At 50.9% G+C, this 21,431-nt stretch overlaps 3 protein-coding genes across 7 annotated transcripts in view; 2 read left to right on the top strand and 1 right to left on the bottom strand.

Moving 5' to 3' along the window:
* The window catches only part of LOC115640774 (putative zinc finger protein 66), a 687,485-nt gene that overhangs the window by 378,464 nt on the left and 287,590 nt on the right, over nt 1–21,431 (bottom strand). The gene's annotated exons all lie outside the window — the stretch shown is intronic.
* The window catches only part of LOC115640675 (zinc finger protein 850-like), a 542,158-nt gene that overhangs the window by 274,976 nt on the left and 245,751 nt on the right, over nt 1–21,431 (top strand). The window lies entirely within an intron of this gene.
* Nucleotides 11,748–21,431, top strand: part of LOC115640736 (zinc finger protein OZF-like) — a 32,015-nt gene continuing 22,331 nt past the window's right edge. The window contains exons 1-3 of one of the 4 annotated variants that reach the window (XM_030543684.1): nt 11,748–11,769; nt 14,963–15,076; nt 15,402–17,620. In XM_030543684.1, the coding sequence (XP_030399544.1) occupies nt 15,566–17,209 (1,644 nt within the window). In that variant the 5' untranslated portion in view covers nt 11,748–11,769; nt 14,963–15,076; nt 15,402–15,565 and the 3' untranslated portion in view covers nt 17,210–17,620. Of the gene's footprint in view, nt 11,770–12,745; nt 12,840–14,224; nt 15,077–15,401 lie in introns of those variants that run through there. The other 3 variants (XM_030543683.1, XM_030543679.1, XM_030543678.1) reach the window with 3 other exon arrangements.

The following is a 21,431-nucleotide window of genomic DNA, read 5'->3' as shown; positions in this document are numbered from 1 at the left end:
AATTGCTGGACAGGGGGCATATGTGGGGGTGGCAGGGACACAGAATTAATTAAATAGAGGTTGAGGGGGGTGTTTGAGGAGAAACTAGAAGCCCTGCAGGAGCTGGAAGTGATTTGTACCAATCTGTGTCACTGGAGCTCATTGGGGTCTCCCAGTTCCAGCTCCTACTGCAGGAACCAAAATCACCTTCCTTTATAGCTATAGGGGAGAGTTGGCAACAATCCTACATGGGCTGGGCACAGAGGGGGCTTTAATGAAGGTGCCCTCCTCCCAGCACAGACCCACCCTGCTGGGGAAGCAGCCGCTGCTGCCTTCGGGCTCCCAGATCCCAATGGAGGAGGCAGCAGCTTGTGACTCAGGCCAAAAAACAGAGACAGATGGAGCGCAGCCTCCTCTCTCTGAGCAGGGACCAGACACACCAGCTACTGAATCAACTCCCCGCACTCAACCTGGGGGGATCCAGGGCTGGATTACGGCACCTAGGCAAGAGTCTAGGGGCCCAATTTACGCGTGTGTGTGAGGGGGCTCAGAGAAGCTGCCCTTGTCTAGACTGGGAGAAGCAGGGTCTGGGGCAGGGGGGCTGCAGTGGGAGGGTTGATCACTAGGACCCGGGAGCAGCGAGCGCTGGGCTCCGGCCCGGCAGCAGGAAGTGACTCGCAGCCGCTGCGGTGACTCTGGCTCCCAGGCTCCTGGCGAGATCCCCGAGCCCCGGCGGCTGGTGCTGGGAGCCCGGAGCCCTGGCTGCAGCCGGGAGAGGGGAATCTCCAGCAGGGCCCTTCCCGCTGCTCCCCAGGAGCCTCTCCCAGGGCAGAGCCCCCGGCCCGGCCCGGCCCCTGCCCCGGGGGGCCCCGCTCGGAGGGAAGGTGAGAGAGACCCGCCCCGCCCCCCGGCCAGTCACCCCCGGGCTGCAGGGGGAGGTTTGGCCCCAGGCTGCTCCCAGCGGAGCTGGCTGCGATTCCCGCCCGGGGCCCGGGAAAGCTGCCGCCAGCCCCGGTGGGTGCGTTGTGCGGGGAGCCAGCCCGGGCCGTGCTGGGGCAGTTACACGGGGGCAGAGGGCGGTGGGAGCCGGAGTCACCTGCTGCCCCAAATCTGCTGCTTTGTGTTCCCAGCCCCTGGCCACGCTGGTGTGAACCGCGGCTGCTGCTCAGGGAGATCTGCTGGCACTGCCCTGCCCGCACCCTGCCCCCTCTGGGGCTGACAAGCAGCTCCCGGCTGTTCCTGGGGGGCGGAGGGGCAGAATCTGGGCAGGGGCAAAACTGAATGCACCGGGGTGCAGCAGGTTGGGGAACGAGCGGGACCCAGGGGCCAAATCAAGGACTGGGGGTAGGAGTTGGGGTCAGGCACTGCCAGACAGGGCAGAAGGGGAAACCCGGGAGGGGGAAGTGCAGAGAAGTCCCCCCAGTTGGGGTGAGCCAGCTGCAGTGATTGCAAAAATAGGTGTGTGGGGGGGAGGCAGAGGGGCTTTTCCTGCCCCCCCTTTTGCAGGATGTTAGCTCCTGTTTCCCAGGGCTGTGTCCTTAATGGCCCAGTGCCTGGGCAGGGCCCCTCTTCCCTCCTCTCTATGGTGTATCCTAGGCAGATTGGCTCTCCCTGGAGAAGAGGCAGGGGAATGGGAAATGTTGGAGGGGATTCGCCCTGCAGCTGATGGATGATCGCGAAAGAGCCTGAACCTCCCCCCTACCCCGGTATTTTCGCTATCTGGAGTCTGGGCTCAGTGCTGCAGAAATAACCCTGCAAAGTGCCTTCCAAGATGGCCTCCGACTCCTTTAAAGACCCTGTTTAATCGATATTCCAGACAAAGGGCTCTGGGAGGGGGGAGCATTGAGAAACTCAATTCGCCTTTATTATTTCAAAGGAAGAAAGAAAAGATAATCCCCCATCCCCCTTCCTCCAACCCAACGCTCAGAGCCCAGCACCCCACATTTCAGCCCTAGCCCAGCCCATTGCTGGTCCTTGTTCCTGCAGGCACCAGCTGCAGAGCGACCTTTTAGGGCTGGCAGAAAAATGCCGCTAATCCATGTGAGACGCTGGGATCCTGTCACAGAAGCAGGCACAGAAAACCCAGGGAGCTTGCGTGAACGGGAGCCAGAGAGGAGGGTGACTTTAGGGTCAGCAGCTCCTGTCCCAAGTCAGCTTTGATTCCCCTTGGGGGACCTCCCTCGCATAGTCCCCATTGTCCACTGCCAATGCTGTGGCCAACCGGGGGCGGGGCGAGCCACTGGGCTGTGTCAGGCTCACTGGGCTGTGTCAGGCTCTTCATCTTCCTCTGGATTCAGCGATCCAGGTCAGTCTGGCGTCAGGGCTGGATAGGCCGGTCGATATCCCCACCTTCTTTCTCAGTCCCCTGTCATCCCCCGCCCCGTCCCCTCCCAAGTCCACTGATGGTGTGGTCCATAGTCCTTTATAATGTAGGGCAGTGGCTCTCAACCTTTCCCAATCTCTGTACCCCTGGCAGGAGTCCGATTTGTCTGGCCTACCCCCAGATTAATAGTGACTTGCTTAGAAAATCAGACATAAAAATACAAAAGTGTCACAGCCACTACTACTGAAAAATTGCTGCCTTTCTCATTTTTACCATATAATTATAAAAGGAATCAACTGGAGTAGAAATATTGTTCCTACATGTCAGTGTATAGCCTGTATGGCAGTATAAACAAGTCAGTGTCTGTCTGAAATTTTAGCTTATCCTTACTTCGCTAGTGCTTTTTATGGAGCCTGTTGTAAAAGTCGGCAAATCTCTAGATGAGTTGATGTGCTCCCTGCAAGAGGTCTGTGTACCCCCAGGGGTACATGGGCCCCTGGTTGAGAACCACTGATTTAAGGAGGGCTTCTCCCGACTTTCACAGGCTATTTCTGGTCTCTCTCATTGTTTGGCCCTGTTATTGATGAAAGTTTTAGTATCATCACAAAGAAAGAAAGCATAACTAGCATCTTTCCCATCAGCGAACAATCTGTGCATGGCAGAAAGAAGCCCACAGCTGCTTTTACCAATAGATGGCAACTGGGATTTAGCCTCAGGATGATCACCCCGTGTGTGGGATTCATTAAATTCCCTCTCCAGGTCCCCTTTCATTCCCCGCCCTCGGGAGTCTGATTTAGGATCCAGGAAATCAGAGCGTGGTTCCTAAGCGTGGCGAGCGGAGAACTGCTGTGGAATACGACCAGTTTGGGAAGGGGAGGGATAGAACGGGAGAGGATGAACGCTCCAATGCTGGGACAGACGCCGTGGTGTCGAAGGCGGACTGTGACGCTGAGGCGGAAGGAAGGAATCCCCCAGACTCAGCCGCATCACACTCAAATAAACCAGAGGTTGAAATAGCGCCCTTTCCTCTCCCTGCCCAAGCTCTTTCAGACTCTGTTTTAACGAACAAGAATGGGCAGAGAAAATAAATGTTCTTCAGCACAACCCCAGCAAAACGGGACCGTAATCAGGGATGAGACAATCTGTTTCCAAGGAGAAACTTAGCAGCTCTAACATTCACTCTGCTGGGGGGAGGAAGCAGGCTAAATGAGATGCTCAGGGTCGATCTGGACTAGGAAAAGAGGCGCAGGTTCAGTCGGGATCAGGGAGAAGTGTGCGAGTTAACCCAACCGTTTTTCCCAGTTGGGAGAAACCCAGTTTCCTGCTGCAGCAGATATAGGATCCCCAGGCCTCTTGGCCTCTCACAGAAGGCCCCGTGGGAATCAGTCCCTCTCGGTGCTGTCTGAATGCAGAGGGACAGGGAGAAAGGACAGAGGGGGTGAGTGATAAGGGTCTTATCTGTGACCCCCAAACGTTCAATAGCCTCAGCACCCTGCTCCTTCTGATTCCCAGCCCTCCAGCCTCACCCATTCAGTGCCGCAGTTCTTTGCGCAACATCTGTACCTCCTGGTCCCTTAGCATTTAATCTCTCAGAGCTGAGCGCCCTGGGAGATTTGGGGAGAGGAGGAGTTACCAGCCCCCAGGGACACTCCCCCTGCAGGGAACAGCTCCAGGTAAATAGGGGAGCCCAGCCCAGGGGCTTGTGGAAGATGGGGGACGGGGACAGATGTGTAGATTGAAAGTGGAGCCTGGCCCAGGTGTCCTTCTCCTCATCTCCATGGTAGGGGGATCCAGGCTGGGAGTGGAAGGGAGAGGGGAACTTCAGCTAGGCAGAGGAACCCTTCTCCAGGGTTGCAGCAGGGAGGAGGGGCTGCTGGGGGGCTTCTCCTCCTCTGCCTGGGGTAGGAAACAGGACCCCAGCACGTGGTTCTTGGAGTTAATGCCCTATTTGGTTGCATGGGACAGTTGTGCCTGCTGTGGTCTTAGTCTCTCTGCAGTCTCAAGCAGATCTTGCTGCACCAGTTATGATCGGGTCTCGGTTTCAAGTTTTCCTCTGCAAACATGATGGCTAGAAGCTTATGCAAGGGTGGCTTTATGTAATTAATTATTTTATTTATGGAAACAAAGTGCCACTCTTAACCAGGTGACTCCAGGAGGTGGGGCCTTATTGTCTTCTCTACTTTTCCGATTCCCTGAATTTGACTCCTTTTCTTGTAATCTGCTGTAGATAAAGTTTCACTCCTTTACATTATCTTAAAATGTTGTTTTTATTCCTCTAAGCACTTCGTCATTAATGTTGTTTAACATTGTGTGGATGGATGTTGTCGTGCTATTTAATTTATATTCGGAATAGCAAATAATCATGGGAAATATTAATAGTTGCTAGTAGCTTGAGCAAAGAGATTTCACAGAGTTTCTAGTATAACATTTCCTGTTTGAGGTGCAATCTTGTAACTGGCAGTTTTCAGTTCTAAATTTTTGTTCTTTTTTGTTGTTGTTGTTTTTGATAAGGTTCATTCTTTGGGATCTTTTGAGTTCAGGGCTGATTGATTTCCTGGCTTGGTGTCAAAACTGCTTCAGTTTCCTTTGATCCACCAATGGGGATTGCCTTAATCCACACTGTTATTTTGCAAAAAGAACATCTTGTGTCACCTTAGAGACTTTTAAATTTATTTGAGCATAAACTTTCGTGAGCTACAGCCCGCTTGATGAAGATGATGATGAAGTGGGCTGTAGCCCACAAAAGCTTATGCTCAGATAAATTTGTTAGTCTCTAAGGTGCCACAAGTACTCCTGTTCTTTTTATGGATACAGACTAACACAGCTGCTACTCTGAAAACTATTATTTTGATCCACCAATGGGGATTGCCTCAATCCCGTGTTATTTTCCATTGTGCTTTTTCACATGTCACCGCTTGTGTTCTCTAGCGTTCACCAAAGGCCACAGTTTTAAAAGTTGACGGCCCCTAGATCCTTTTAAAAATCCCACAAGGAGTGTAAATTCTCTTAAAAAATGGTCCCTTAGGGCATTTGTATAAAATCCTTCTTCAAAGGAAACTTCCACTTTATTTTTTACTAAACATACAACCCCAAGATGGATTGAGAATCACAGGAACTGAAAACTCATGAGTTGTGCCCTCCCAGAGTCATGAAATTAATTATTAAAATAAATAAATTAATGCGTTTTTCATTCCTTTTGTTTGCCTATTCGTTTCTGCACCTTTAGAGTGCATTCATACTTTTGCTGTTAGCTCTCCCAAAGGAGCCGTATATCTAAAATGGTTGTACAATCCTGTAACATTCAGTGTCATTTTGCAGTTCCAGTAACATGTGGTTTCTCCCCTTTTGTAATTAATAATTTCTGTGAATAATCCCCCATCCTGAAGTACCCCACTGAAGTACATGCCTTACTCTTCTATGACGTCATTTATTGCAGCTATAGATGTCAATTTTTCTATTGATTTCTTTATGCACCTCTACCTCGATATAACGTGACCCGATATAACGTGGTAAAGCACTGCTCCGGGGGGGGCTGCGCTCCGGTGGATCAAAGCAAGTTCAATGGTAAGATTTTTTGGCTCCCGAGGACAGCGTTATATCGGAGTAGAGGTGTACTTCCAATTGTCTGTTTTAATTTCATAGCCTTGTATGTGTGCTGCCTAGTTTGTTATGATACATTTCAGGGATGTTCTTCATTCTGACATTTACTGCTTTGTACAGCCTATATCAAAGATGTTTTGACTTTTTAAAAAAATTCTCCTGTTTCTCTTCAGGTAGGGGGGAATAGTGCTGACCTCACTTAGTTTGCCTTTTTGGTGAAACCAAAGTGCCTTGCCTCCATTGTGGTTTTGCAGTGAGATAGCTAATGCATAGTAGTTAAAAACACCCATTGTCTTAGCACTGCAGATACAGTGACTATAATGTACGTTAAATGGATTTGCGGGCTGAAAACTGATACAGATTGTGTGGCTACTACTCATGCTCCTTTGACAGGGGTTGCAGCTGAATGTCTGCACCCGTTTGTGTGAGTGTCCTGGAAAACCAGTTAAAGCATTTAAAACTAAAGGAATTAGTGGAGGCTCCCCCCTCCCAATTTCCCTCCTTTTACTTATTCATGGCTTGTCTACATGGTGTGACACTACAGGTGTGAAGTTAATGCAAATAACTTACAGATGTTCTCACTGAGAAGTAAGGTGGCCTTAATTTTGACAGTGGCAGTCAGGGCAACCACAGAAGATTGCAGGCGTCCTTCCCCCAAATACTATTAATTATCGGGCCTTTCACCTCTCTTGAACATTCTTAAATTTTGTATCATCCAGGTGTAACCCACATTCGATTTTTCAAGTCCAAAGAGAAGGAGCGAAGCAGTGGGGCGCTCACCTCATCTTCCCTGCATGTTGCGCTCTGTAGAAAAGCCATTGGGTTATTTCACAGGTGTCAGTTTTGGCTTGACAAAATTTCATTAAATGGGTTAAGGCTGAAATTCAAGGTGATCTTGCTCCTGCAAAGGACAGGACATCTTTCATGAGCAGGAGAATGGAGGCCGGATAGTGTCATGGTAGATCCTGCTGTGCACACAGGGTTTTGGCCTGACTGTACATTGATCCCCTTTATAAGCAACATAGACAAAGTGGGGGCACTCTTGTCCCATGGGAATGAACCAATTGATCCACATATCACTTACAAGTCTGTTACCCTTCTTACACTTTGATGGTCAGATTAGTGAGCCCACGACTGCGATGTTCACCAAGGTAGAAGGACTCACCCTGCCAGGCGTATTTTCAGCTTACATCAAACACTGTGACACATCTCTGTACATTTGCAGAGCACGGGGCTAATCCAGCTCAGAAGCTTCCAGAAATAGGGTGCAGCAGCAGTTACTGGACATGCTCTGTCTTTGTTTCTGAAGCTGTATCGGATGTTTTCATTGTAGGCAAACCATCTGGCATGGCCACTCCCTGTTTTTTTCACCTGATACAGGAGGCAATCGGGGGTTCAGGCAAGGGGTGGGAAAATGTTCTAAATATATCTGCTTAGAACAGCCCTGGGATATCAGCGACTGCTCAGTGCCAGAGCATGCTGTATGTTAGACGGGGTGGGATCTGAGTTACTACAGAGAATTCTTTCCTGTGTGCTGGCTGGTGAGTCTTGCCCACGTGCTCAGGGTTTAACTGATCGCCATATTTGGGTTCGGGAAGGAATTTTCCTCCAGGGCAGATTGCCAGAGGCCCTGGAGATTTTTTGCCTTCCTCTGCAGCATGAGGCAGGGGTCACTTGCTGGAGGATTCTCTGCAGCTTGAGGTCTTCAAACCACAATTTGAAGACTTCAATAACTCAGACCTAGGTTAGGGGTTTGTTACAGGAGTGGGTGAGTGAGATTCTGTGGCCTGTGTTGTGCAGGAGTTCAGACTAGATGATCATAATGGTCTCTTCTGACCTTAAAGTCTATGAGTCTATGAATCTGCTGGGTGGGATGGGTTTGCTGACAGCTCTGAGCTGTATTTTGAGAGGAAGAAGACACCAATATTATTCAGTTTCACAATGGTACATAGGCACCTAACCCTCCCTCCCTCCCCTGGTGAAGCTCAGAGGTCTGAGTTTAGGTATTTAGATCCCAGTTTAGAATCCACTGAGAGATACAAAACTCCAGACGAGTCTCAGTGGTACCAAAACTCACTCAGCACCTGTATTTTCAAGGTAGAATTTCCCGAAGGAATCTTAGCTTCTGCCTCTGAGCCTGAGCCCTGCTGCCTTCCTCTGGGCAGCTGGATACCTGTCTCCCGCCTAAGCCCCAGAGTGATTCAGGAACAAGGGAGAGGACAGGCTGGTGAATGTCTCTCTTGCCTTCAGGGCACAATCCGATAAGTGTCCTCAGAGGCCCACTGGCAGGATTGGGTCCCGTTCAAAATCTGGCTGGAAAAGGAGGCCAGGGTGTTACTATCCAACTTCTCGCCCCGTGGTTAGTGCACTTGTCTGGGATGCGAGGGACCCAGGTTCAATTCCTGCCTCAGAGAGCGAGACAGAGAAAGGGTTTGAGTGGGGGTCTCTGACATCTCAGGCAAATGTGGTAACCATTGGGTTAAAAGTGGTAAAGTGGCACCCATATCCTCTGGCTGTTTTGTGAGGCGTGAGGCACTTACCTGGCTCGTTCTCACAAGGAACTGCTTAGGCACTTAAGCTGTTGGGCTCCAGGAGTAGGGTTCCCATTCCTGGATCACTAGGCATCTCTCTGCAGCGAGGACTTAGGCACCAAACTCCATGAGATGGGCAGGTTTTAGGACACAGTCCTGTGGTTGGCATCTCTCGTTGGTTAGCTTAGGCCAGTGATACCCAAACTGGGGGGTGTGCCCCCCTGCATGGCTGGACCCAGGCCACCCTGCGGCGGGCAGGGAGGGAGTGTCACCTAGCCGTGGCCCCACCCCCAGCCGTGGCTCCTGCCCCCGGCCACAGCTCCTTTCCCACCCCCTGAGCCAGACCCTTTCCCTGGCTGCGGCCCCAGCCTCAGCTTCCTTACCCCTATCCTGGTTCCTCCTCCTGCTTCCCAGGAGCCACGGTCCCCCTCCTGGGAGGGTTAGGGCCCAGACAGGAGTAAGGAGGGGGGGGTGACACTGAAGTTTGTGGACCACTGACTTAGGCGACTCCTTGTCTAGCGGGCTGGCTTTTTCGGATGCCATTCTAAGGCGCCCATCTCTCCCTAGTCACTGTATAGGCACCTAACTCCGCTTTGGCACCTAACTCCACTTTGTGGATCGCAGGGATATTCCTATGACTTTCTAGGGGTCTGACAGTTGACACTGTGACACTCAGCATCACAACGCCTCAGTCCCTTTGTGAGTCTAGCTCAGAGGCCTGTCCTTCACTGCTGAGAGAGGTGGATTTTGTTCTTTGCTTTGGGGTAACGAAGGAGCAGGTGTGATGCTGCAGTAAAAACACAGTGATGATAAGGCACTTCAACTTCAGCAGGGAGGAAAAGGCCTGAGAAAATAGCTGGGAAATAAGATCAAAGAGGAACGCATTAACATACGTGGGCCAAAGTATAGACCTGCAGATACGTGTAACAGTGACAATGGAGGGATGACTCAGTCTAAGGGACAAAGACAGATTTTCTGCCTAATGGCTTGTGTTTGCAAGGAATTCCGAAGTATTCCAAAGACTGTCCAGAATGCGTTGCACCAGGGGTAGGCAACCTATGGCACATGTGCTGAAGGCGGCATGCGAGCTGATTTTCAGTGGCACTCACTGCCCGGGTCCTGGCCACTGGTCCAGGGGGCTCTGCATTTTAATTTAATTTTAAATGAAGCTTCTTAAACATTTTAAAAACCTTTTTTACTTTACATACAACAGTAATGTAGTTATATATTATAGACTTATAGAAAGAGACCTTCTAAAAACATTAAAATGTATTACTGGCACCTGAAATCTTAAATTTGAGTGACTAAATGAAGACTCGGCACAGCACTTCTGAAAGGTTGCCGACCCCTGCGTTTCACCATTCAGTGTTTTGTGTGCATTAAATGATTGTTCACTACAGAACGTCTGTGACCTGTCTGACAATGGAAACAGACTGATGGAGAAACCCACCCCCCCACTCCCACCCCCCTTTTCCTTCTGGCCTTTACACGACAGGGCTGACAAGGACCCTGGTCTGATTTCCGGGCAGGATTCAGATCTCAGCCACACCGGAGTCACTGCTGGTTCTGGGCCAATGGGATCAGCCTCTGCCTGCCTGTCCCTGGGGGCTACAGGGGCAGGACAGGGAGGCTCAGGCATTAGCTGCTGCCAGCAGAGGGCTCCGATTGTGGCCAGGAGAGAGGAGGAGGTGGATGTGTGTGTGTCTCTCTCTGCTCCTGATGTTAGAGCCCGAGAGTTAAGCTCCCTGGTCAGATGCTGCTGCTGCCTCCAGTTTGGTCTGGGAGCCCAGGCTGAGCAGCTGCTGCTCCTGCAGTGGGGACCGTGGTGGGGCGAGACCTTCGTTAAAGATCTCTCTGTGCCCAGCCCCAGGAGGGGCAGGCTCCAGTGGCTGGAAGCAGCCCCCTCAGGGCAGCCCTGGGCTCTGCCGACGCCAGCCCTTGAGCTGGAGCCTGCAGGGGATGGGGAGAGACCCGGCTGGGGCCAGGCAGGAAAGTGACTCTGCCCAATTGCTCCCTCCTTGCCCCATCTCTGCTCCCTGGTGTTTGTGAATCCCGGAGCTGCTGCCCTCACGGACACACCTCGACTCACACTCCTGTGAGCAGTGGCAGTCGCTGATCTGATGAGAGCAAATGCCCATGGGACCAGGACAGTAATCGGTTCTCATTGGCAGAGGGAAGGTGATAGAAACAGAGAGTGACCAGACTGGGCAGCAGGAGCAGGAAGTAGGAAGGGAGGTTCCCAGCTCCCAGCCCTGCCTAGATCCATTCCCTGCCCCCTGGCAGACTGACTCTCCTAGGAACAAGATGAGGAGCTGACAGAGCAAAAGCCAGTTCCTGTTCCGGCCGAGTCCCTGCGTCGCTGGGGGGATGTGCTGCCCTCTGGGCCAATGTCAGGGTGATCCCCAAAGTGGCTCCTTTGATTCTGCCTAGAGATGCTGTTACGGGGAGAGTTTCAAAGTGCCCCGGAGGGTTTAGTTCTGCTGGGAGGGGCCTGGCCTGGCTGGAAATAAACTAACAGAATTTCTTCCCAGCATGGCAGAGTCCAGAGCATCAGTCTGCAGGGAGAGAGCCTGGGGGGAATCGGGGTGTGAAGTGGACTCCAGCCCCTTCTGAAACCTCCCCAATCACCCTTCTCGCCCTGACAGGCTGAAGAATCACATCCAGATTTTGCTCCAGATCAGCTGGTCTTCCAGGAAACGGGGAAAAGAAATGGCTTTGATGGAGCCAGCTCAGGTAGGGGGGTTTCAGGGAGCTGCAGGCGGGGGAGGTTGCTGCAGATGGAGAGAGGCCAGAATCACACAGGGGGAGGCAGGGAGGGAACAGGGTGTGATAAACCTGCCCTCACATGTTCAACCTGGGACCTGATTTTCTGAACAGGCCTGTTGGCGGGGGAGACACAGGACATTCCCTCATTTCTGAACCAGGAAACGCCCCCCTGGGCAGGGCTGGGAAAATTGACCAGACTCTCAGTGCTGGAGCCTGAACCCGCTGGCCCGAAGCAGCTGTGAAATACCAAGGGAAGCTGTTGGGATTCCTGTTCCCTGCTCATCAGCCTGTTGCTGGCAGACATGTGGGAAAAGAGAAGACCCTGCCCACCGCTGTCTGCTGGGAGGGACAAGGAGCTCTCACCTTCGCCCCACCCCCTGAAGCCTCCTGGCTGCTCTGAGGGTGGGGGTGGGATTCTTTATCTCTCATCTTTGTTGTTTCAGGGGCCAGTGACCTTCGAGGAGGTGGCTGTGTATTTCACCCAGGGGCAGGGGGCTCTGCTGGACCCTGCTCAGAGAGCCCTCTACAGGGATGTCATGCAGGAGAACTATGAGACGGTGACCTCGCTGGGTAAGGGATTCCCGTCCCCTCGGTTATTTGAAGATGCAGGATCTGCATTTCTGAATCTACACAGGTTCTTCCCTGGTCAGTGAGGGGAGCCAAACTCGAACAGCTTAATGGGACTAAATCAGGGGGCCCAGATAATCTTCATCCAAGAATATTAAAGGAACTGGAACATGAAATTGCAAGCCCATTAGCAAGAATGTTTAGTGAATCTGTAAACTTGGGGGTTGTACCGTATGGCTGGAGAATTGCTAACATAGTTCCTATTTTTAAGAAAGGGGGAAAAAGGTGATCCGGGTAACTACAGGCCTGTTAGTTTGACATCTGTTGTATGTCAGCTCTTGGAAAAATTTTTGAAGGAGAAAGTAGTTAGGGATATTGAGGTCAATGGTAATTGGGACAAAATATAACCTGGTATTACAAAAGGTAGATTGTGCCAGACCAACCTGATCTCCTTCTTTGAGAAGGTAACAGACTTTTTAGACAAAGGAAACGCAGTGGATCTAATTTACCTCGATTTCAGTAAGGCATTTGATACGGTTCCACAGGAGGAATTATTAGCTAAATTGGAAAATATGGGGATCAATATGAAAATTGAAAGGTGGATAAGGAACTGGTTAAAGTGGAGATTACAATGGGTTGTACTGAAAGGTGAACTGTCAGGCTGGAAGGAAGTTACTAGTGGAGTTCCTCAGGGGTCGGTTTTGGGATCAGTCTTATTTAATCTTTTTATTACTGACCTTGGCACAAAAAGTGGGAATGTGCTAATAAGGTTTGCGGATGGCACAAAGCTGGGAGGTATTGCTAACACAGAGAAGGACCAGGATAACATACAGGAAGATCTGGATGACCTTGTAAACTGGATTAATAGTAATAGGATGAAATTTAATAGTGAAAAGTACAAGGTCATGCATTTAGGGATTAATAACAAGAATTTTTTTTTATAAACTGGGGACTCATCAGTTGGAAGTAACAGAGGAGAAGGACCTTGGAGTATTGGTTGATCACAGGAGGACTATGAGCCGCCAATGTGATATGGCCGTGAAAAAAGCAAATGCGGTTTTGGAATGCGTCAGGTGAGGTATTTCCAGTAGAGATAAGGAGGTGTTGGTACTGTTATATAAGGCACTGGTGAGACCTCATCTGGAATATTGTGTGCAGTTCTGGTCTCCCATGTTTAGGAAGGATGAATTCAAATTGGAACAGGTACAGAGAAGGGCTACTAGGGTGATCCAAGGAATGGAAAACCTGTCTTATGAGACTCAAAGAGCTTGGCTTGTTTAGCCTAACCAAAAGAAGGCTGAGGGGTGATATGATTGCTCTTTATAAATATATCGGAGGCATAAATACCAGGGAGGGAGAGGAATTACCAGGGAGGGAGAGGACACAAGAACAAATGGATATAAACGACCATCAGAAAGTTTAGACTTGAAATTAGACGAAGGTTTCTAACCATTAGAGGAGTGAAGTTCTGGAACAGCCTTCCAAGGGGAGAGGTGGGGGGCAAAAGACGTATCTGGCTTCAAGACTAAGCTTGATAAGTTTATGGAGGGGATGGTATGATGGGATAGCCTGATTTTGGCAATTACTTGATCTTTGACTACTAGCGGTAAATATGCACAATGACCTGTGCTGGGATGTTAGATGGGGTGGGTTACTGCAGAGAATTCTTTCCTGGGTGTCTGGCTGATGGGTCTTGCCCACATGGTCAGGGTTTAACTGATCACCATATTTGGGGTCGGGAAGGAATTTTCCTCCAGGGCAGATTGGCAGAGGCCCTGGGTTTTTTTCCCCTTCCTCTGCAGCGTGGGGCACAGGTCACTTGCTGGAGGATTCTCTGCATCTTGAAGTCTTTAAACCACGATTTGAGGACTTCAGTAGCTCAGGCATAGGTTAGGGGTTTGTTACAGGAGTGCGTGGGTGAGATTCTGTTGCCTGCGTTGTGCAGGAGGTCAGACTAGACGATCATAATGGTCCCTTCTGACCTGAGAGTCTATGACGCTATGGAGGGGAATGGGGCCTCTAAGGCACAGTTACCATGTGAGAGAGACTTGCATCTCCATATCCCCTCCAATGGAACTAGCCTAATGGACCTGCTAAACCAGGGGCGGGCAAACTTTTTGGCCTGAGGGCCGCATCGGGTTTCCAAAATTGTATGGCTGGCTGGTTAGGGGAGGCTGTGCCTCCCCAAACAGCCAGGCGTGGCCCAGCCCTGCCCTCTATCTGACCTCCTGCTTCTCACCCCCCTGACGGCCCCCCCGGGACTCCTGTCCCATCCATCCCCCCGTGTTCCCTGTCCCCTGATGGACCTTCATGGACCCCTACCCCATCCACCTCTCCCTGTCCCCTGCCGCCCCATCTAACCCCTCCTCTCATTCCTGACTGGCCCCCCCCAGGACCTCTGCCCCCATTCAATCCCCCTGTTCCCCGCCCTCTGACCGCCCCGACCTCTATCCACATCCCCACCCCTGATCACCACTCCAAACTCCCCTGCCCTCTATCCAACCCCCGCTCCCTGCCCCCTTACCGTGCAGCCTGGAGCACCAGGATAGGCAGCTGTGCCACCATGCAGCATGGAGCACTGGGTCAGGCCCTGGCTCTACAGCAGCGCTGCTGGCAAGAGCTCGCAGCCCCGCCGCCCAGAGCATTGTGCCGGCGGCACAGTTTGCTGAGGCTTCAGGGGAGAGGGAACAGTGGGGAAGGGCCCTGGGCCAGGATCTCAGGGGCCAGGCAGAAGGGTCCCATGGGCCAGGTGTGGGCCACGGGCCATAGTTTGCCCATCTCTGTGCTAAACCATCCCCGCCTCCATCTTTCAAAGGGGGAGAAGCCATGTATTGTCCTGTCTGTGTTGTTTCCATTCGCACGCAGAATCCCTGGTCACCTCCCTCCTTGGGACTATCTCCAGCGATGCAGAGGGCTCTGGGCTCCGCTGGTTTAGAAATAGGCAGGGGTTTAACATTAGAACTGGGTGTGTATCAGCAAGGACCCCAGAGCGCACAGATCCTGGAAACTCCTAGTGAGGGTGTCACAATTCTCCCCAGATGTCTGCCTCTCGCAAGGGGGCTCGGTGAACATGTTCCCGTCCTCTGGAATTGCACGATCCCCCAGCCCAGATTCAGCTCACAGAATGCCCCTTATGACAAATGCGCTCTCAATCCTCCATGCACCATGATCTGGTCTGATTTCACCACCTGCACAGGATTTCCCATTCCCAAACCTGAGCTGATTGCCCGGCTGGAACGAGGGGAAGAGCTGTGGGTCCCGGATCTCCAGGCCTGCAAGGAAAGAGAGATCCTGAGAGGCACCCGCACAGGTGAGAACTGACACAGAAACCATGTGGTGAATGAAGGAAAAAGTTGAGAATCCCAAAAATATGGTGTGAGCAAGGGCCCTCAGTTCTTCCTCATCTCACCCAGGGCAGGTCTGGAGTCAGCAGATATCGCTCACAGTTTTCCACCCATCCTGTTAGCTGCAGGAGTTTCCCTCCCAACTTTTCTTCTCTGTGAAAGTTTGGGTGGGATGTGGAGGTAGAATCCAATTGCTCAGTCTTCACAGCGTTAGCATGTTGGGTTTCCCCTCTGAGCTATTCCTCTTCCTCCCCAGCACAATGACTCCTGTCTGGATTGTGTCTCTCCCAGCAGGTGCTGAGCGAGGAAGTGAGAACGAGGAGGGGAATAGTCATGAGGATGTTCTTGGAGAAGTGGAACCACAGGGGACCTTTGTGGAAAGGGCTGAAGGGAATTTTTCCCAGTGCTTGGAAGAGGGAGAAGCCTGGGGAAATTGGCATAGGTTAGAAAGGCTGATGGGAAACTGCCTGAGGAAGAAAGTGGATGAATCTATTAACTGTGGGGGAGGAAACAAGGATCCCACAGCCCAGCAGACAAATCCCAAGGAAGAGAAACCGTACCACTGCCTCCAGTGTGGGAGAGGATTCGGTGTGAGATCACAGCTTCTTATACATCAAACAATCCATAACAGCTCAGACTTCAATACCCATGGGAGAGTCGACACGGGAGAGAAACGCTATCAATGCCTTGAGTGTGGGAAATGTTTTAATTGGACGTCAGCACTTATTACACATCAGGCAACCCACATGGGAGAGAGACCCCATAAGTGCTTGGAGTGTGGGAAAAGCTTCAGTAACAGCTCAAATCTTACTAAACATCGGAGAATCCACATGGGAGACAGACCCTATAAATGCCTCGAGTGTGGGAACTGTTTCAGTCAGAAGACCACCCTCATTATGCATCAGAAAACCCACACAGGAGAGAAACCCCATAAGTGCTTGGACTGTGGGAAAAGCTTCACACAGAGATCAGCCCTGAGTACACATCAGACAATCCACACAGGAGAGAGACCCTATAAATGCCTTGACTGTGGGAAAAGTTTCATTCAGCGCTCACACCTTCTTCGACATCTGAGAATTCATACTGGGAATAAACCTCATAAATGCCTCCACTGTGGGAAAAGTTTCATTCAGAGAACAAACCTTATTTCCCATCAGACAATCCACACAGGAGAGAAGCCCTATAAATGCTTGGACTGTGGGAAAAGCTTCAAGAACAGCTCCTATCTCACTAAACATCGGACAATCCACACAGGAGACAGTCCCTATAAATGCCTCCTCTGTGGCAAAAGTTTTGTTCTCAGTTCCGACCTGATTGTGCATCAGAGGATTCACACAGGAGAGAAACCCTACGTATGCTTGGACTGTGGGAAAAGCTTCAAGAACAATTCCTACCTTACTAAACATCGGAGAATGCACACAGGAGAGAGACCTTATAAATGCCTCGACTGTGGGAAGTGTTTCAGTCAGAAGTCATCCCTTAGTACCCATCAGACAATCCACACTGGAGAGAGACCCAATAAGTGCTTGGACTGTGGGAAAAGTTTCACCCAGCGGTCAGCCCTTGTTATACACCAGAGAATCCACACAGGAGAGAGACCCCATAACTGTTTGGACTGTGGGAAAAGTTTCACGCACAGATCAGCCCTCCTTAGACATCAGGCCATCCACACAGGAGAGAGACCCCATGAGTGCATGGAATGTGGGAAACGTTTCATTCAGAGATCAACCCTTATTAGACATCAGGCAGTCCACACAGGAGAGAGACCCCATGGGTGCTTGGACTGTGGGAAGTGTTTCACCAACAGGTCATCCCTTATTAGGCATCAGGCCATCCACACAGGCGAGAGACCCCATAAGTGCCTGGACTGTGGGAACAGTTTCATTCAGAGATCGAACCTTATTATACATCAGAGAATCCACACAGGCTATAAACCTCATAAATGTCTGGCCTGTGGGAAAAGTTTCAGGAAGAGCTCATACCTTACTAAACATCTGAGAACTCACAAAGGCGTGGGAGACCCACGGAACAGCTTGATTGTGGAAAAGGATTCAATCCGAGCTCACACGTCAGTGATCCACAAAACAGAGAGACCTTGAGCAATGGGGAAACTTCATTTGGTGCTCCCAGAGAATCGGGCATCAGCAAATCCGCACAGGAAAGTAACCACTGAGATGTTTGTTCTCAGCGTGGAAAATGCTCCAAGTGGAACTAACACCACGCTGGACATCAGACTCGACTCCGCACAGCAGGGAAATTTTCTGAGTGCCCTGACTTTGGCTGGCCATAGTAACAAACCCATTTCCTCGTTCCCACACACATCAGGGGCATTTGACTCCCAAGAATCCAGCGGCCCATGGCTGGGGTGAGGATCCAGCAGCAGCCGAGCATCAGCTGGTCAGTGACCCTCTGGCTCTGCCTGGTCTAAGCAAACCCCAGGCAGAGGAGGAGAAGCCCCGATCAGCCCCCGCTCCCTGCTGCAGCCCTGGCTGCTGAGCTGATGGGCCACAGGTCGGGGGAAGGGAGAGAGAGAAACTCCTCCAGCTGCTCCCTCTGCATGGCTGAAGTTCCCCCCTCTCCCTTCCCCTCCCAGCCGGGATCCCCCTGCCATGGACATGAGGAGAAGACACTTGATCCAGGCCCCATCTTCACTCTACACACATGTCCCCTCCCCCATCTATCACCAGCCCCTGGGCTGGGCTCCCCCTTACCTGGGTCTGTTCCCTGCAGGGGGAGTGTCCCTGGGGGCTGGGAACTCCTCCCCTCCCTGAATTCCCCAGAGCGCTGGGCTCTGGAGGATCAAATATTGAGGGACCTGGGTGCTGGGATAGGAAACTGGGGATTGAACGGTTGGGGCTGGTGGAGCTGGGAAGCAGGGGGATCTGGGTGCTGGGGCTATCGAGTGTTTGGGGATCATGGGATAAGAGGCAAGGGAGAGCACTGGGGTAGAGAGGTGCTGCCTCTCCTCACTCAGCCCCCCTGTCCCCTCTGCATTCAGACAGCGCCACTGAGAGGGGCTGATTCCCACAAGGACCCTTTGTGGAAGGCCCGAGATCCCGCCTCCGCAGCATCAGCCTCCAAGGGTCTGTCTATGATAGGAAACGTGATCAGGATCAGCCAGAGCATCTCTGTGACCCTGCACCAGATTTTGTGGTGTAAACTGTGAGACTCGGGCAAACCTGGTGCCAGCTCATGCTGCAGCCCAAGGCCAATTCACTTGTGTATTAGGATAGATTAAAGAGATCGTTCAATGTATAAGAGTGTATTTGGTGTTTAAACGTCATGAAGAGTAATGAGATGTTCCTTGCATTGTTTTCACTTAACTATATCTTGTTATAATGTAGTAGCAAAAATATTTGCACTGTGTGTACCCCATAACTAAATAACCCATCAAACAAGGAAGAAGCCTTGTGGAATGCAAATGAACTTTAACAGAAAAGAGCTAATTTCAAAGCAAGTGGACGTTATGTGTTATGACTGGAGGTCAAAGACTCAAAAACGCATTCCTCACTCTCGGTCATCAAAAGAAGACCCAACGTAGGGAGTGACCCTATCAGTTTGTTTTCTGTGAGAAGCTTTAAGTATGGATTCAAAGAATGATCCTGGATCTCTGGCTTCTTTGGACTCTTACAGGGAAGAATATCGCATACAAAGCTGTGATCCCTCAGGGACAATCTGGGTACCCTGAAAAGACTTTTGGGAACCTGTCAGTTTATTACATCACTGCCATCCTTTGGAATAACAAAGTGTGACTCACCTGGGCATGCATCTTACCTGCTTTAACCTCTCAATGACTCTCACTTCCTTTTCTTAGCTAGTATCAGAGGGTAGCCGTGTTAGTCTGGATCTGTAAAAGCAGCAAAGAATCCTGTGGCACCTTATAGACTAACAGACGTTTTGGAGCATGAGCTTTCGTGGGTGAATACCCACTTCCTCAGATGCATGACATGCATCTGAGGAAGTGGGTATTCACCCACGAAAGCTCATGCTCCAAAACGTCTGTTAGTCTATAAGGTGCCACAGGATTCTTTGCTGCTTTTCTTAGCTAATGATCCTTTAGTTCAGTGGTCCCCAATGCGGTGCCCGCGAATGCCATGGCGCCCACCAGGGCCTCTGTGTGCGCCCGCGTACTGGCCGGCAGACAAGCATCCTCTGAAATGCCGCTGAAAAGCAGGGTCATCAAGAGGCGTCGCTGCTGAAATGCTGCTGATTTTTGGTAGCATTTCAGCGACGCCTCTTGACTTTGCTGCTTCTTGGCGGATGCTTGTCCACCGGCCATGGTCCTTGGTGGCTCATTGTCTGGCGCCCGCCACCCGGAAAAGGTGGGGACCACTGCTTTAGTAAATTTACTATAGAACTGGCTACCTGCGTTGTCTTCGGTTTAAGATCTAGGGTACCAGTTGCTCTGAGGTAAGTGAGTGATCTCTTGGGACTGGGAGCAACGTGATTTGATGGAATTTTTGGTGTAAATGACCTTTTATCACAGAGTCCAGTTTGGGTGGCAAGACAGACTGGAGAGTCAAGGTGGGCTGTCTGTGAGTCTAGGGTAAGATGGAGATAGTGACCCAGGAGTTCACATTTGTCAGTGGCCTGGTGAAATCTAAGTACAGAACGAACCAGCTGCTTGGGGCGTCTGCCTGGTTTTCTGCCAATCTGCCCGGAGGTCGGCATGGCCAGTTGTGAACCGCTCCAGGCAGCGCGACAAACTCACCTGGAGCATCTTATCTATTCAGATCCCCCCATTAACAGAGTGATCGTTAGTCCCTGAGTCCCCCCGTGGGGCCAGATTATCTCATTCCCAGATAGTCTCACATTTCTCCAGACTGTGGAAAAAGATTTAGCGTTTGTACATTTTCTCCCTTATGGACCAGACTCAAACAGATGCTAAAAGAATGGGAAGAGGGACAGTCAAACGTGGTGTTTTAACTTCTGTGCTATTTCAGGGTGATGGGGTAGTCCGAGGGATTCCCTCCTTCTCCCATCACCGTCATGCTCCATTCTCCACACAGCAGCCTCTGTCCCAGCAATGCAGTTTTATCCTGTCCCTGTTCTCTTCCTCCACCTCCCAAGGTGTCACTTACCACCGTGTCCCTGGCTCTCTATGCCTAGGAATCACAGTTTTGATGTCTGTGATCCTAAGTCAGACCCCTGAGGGCTGGAGAAGGAAGGGTTACAGACCTGGAAGGGAATTCAAATGAACTTCAAAGAACATTTTTGATCTTTCCGATCTTATATCCCCATTTGCATCTCTTGGTAAAATTGTTTCTAGTTTTTGTCTAGGGCAGCCCAGATCATGTGTAGATTGGAAGCTGGTTTGTGAGTTTTTGGTCTATTATGATGATGCAGAAACTTTTGTAACTAATGACCAACTGTGGTCGTGGTTTATGTGGTGAGAAGTAAAGCAGGTTTAGCTCCTTTAGAAGAAAATGAGTACACTTATTTTCTAGATTTTGAGTCTTCAGATTCTCTGGAATTTCACTTTCTGAATGTGAAAGTGCTTTGTAGCTCACCCTGTATTGTGGGTTTTTCTCTATTCCCAAAGACCTTTTGGTCACATACAGTAACTCCTCACTTAAAGTCATCCCGGTTAATGTTGTTTCGTTGTAAGGTTGCTGATCGATTGGGGAACATGCTCGTTTAAAGTTGTGCAATGCTCCCTTCTAACATTGTTTGGCAGCCGCCTGCTTTGTCTACTGCTTGCAGAAAGAGCAACCCATTGCAGCGAGCTGGTGGGGGGTTGGAACCAGGGTGGGCCGACAGCCCCCCTATCAACTCCCCGCTTCCTTAAGTTCCCTGTGTAGCAGCCACCCAGCAGGCGATCAATTGCTGGGCAGTTCAGCTGTCCCTCCCCTCACTGCCCTGTGCTGCTCCTGCCCTTTGCCTTGGAGCTGCTCCCCGGAGCCTCCTGCTTGCTGTGCGTGGAGGGGGGGCAATGGAAAGGGGGGGGATAATGTCAGGATGTCCCCCCCCCCCCTGCTCCTGCCCCCTGCTTACCACATCTCTATAGAGCAGGAGCAGGGACACTACAGGGCTCAGGGCGAAGGGAGCTTCCTGGCAGCAGCTGCTGTCTCAACTTGCTGATTTACTTAAAAAGGCAATGTACTTAGAGTGGGGTCAGCATACTTAAAGGGGCAATGTGCATCTCTCTCACATACACGGTGTGTGTGTCTGTCTCTGTCTGCCACGCTGTCTCCCCTCCCTCCAGTCATGCTGCCTTGTAGCGTGTGAGGCTACATTAACAACAATGTGTTAACCCTTGAGGGCTCAGCCAAGTGCTAGTTCATCATTTAGCAGTAAGGCATTTTCTGGGAAATAGCCACC

This window comes from Gopherus evgoodei, unplaced genomic scaffold, assembly GCF_007399415.2.
Source record: "Gopherus evgoodei ecotype Sinaloan lineage unplaced genomic scaffold, rGopEvg1_v1.p scaffold_32_arrow_ctg1, whole genome shotgun sequence".
Classification (NCBI taxonomy): domain Eukaryota; kingdom Metazoa; phylum Chordata; order Testudines; family Testudinidae; genus Gopherus; species Gopherus evgoodei.
Note: the sequence above shows the minus strand (reverse complement) of the source record. Positions and strands in the feature narration are given on the sequence as shown.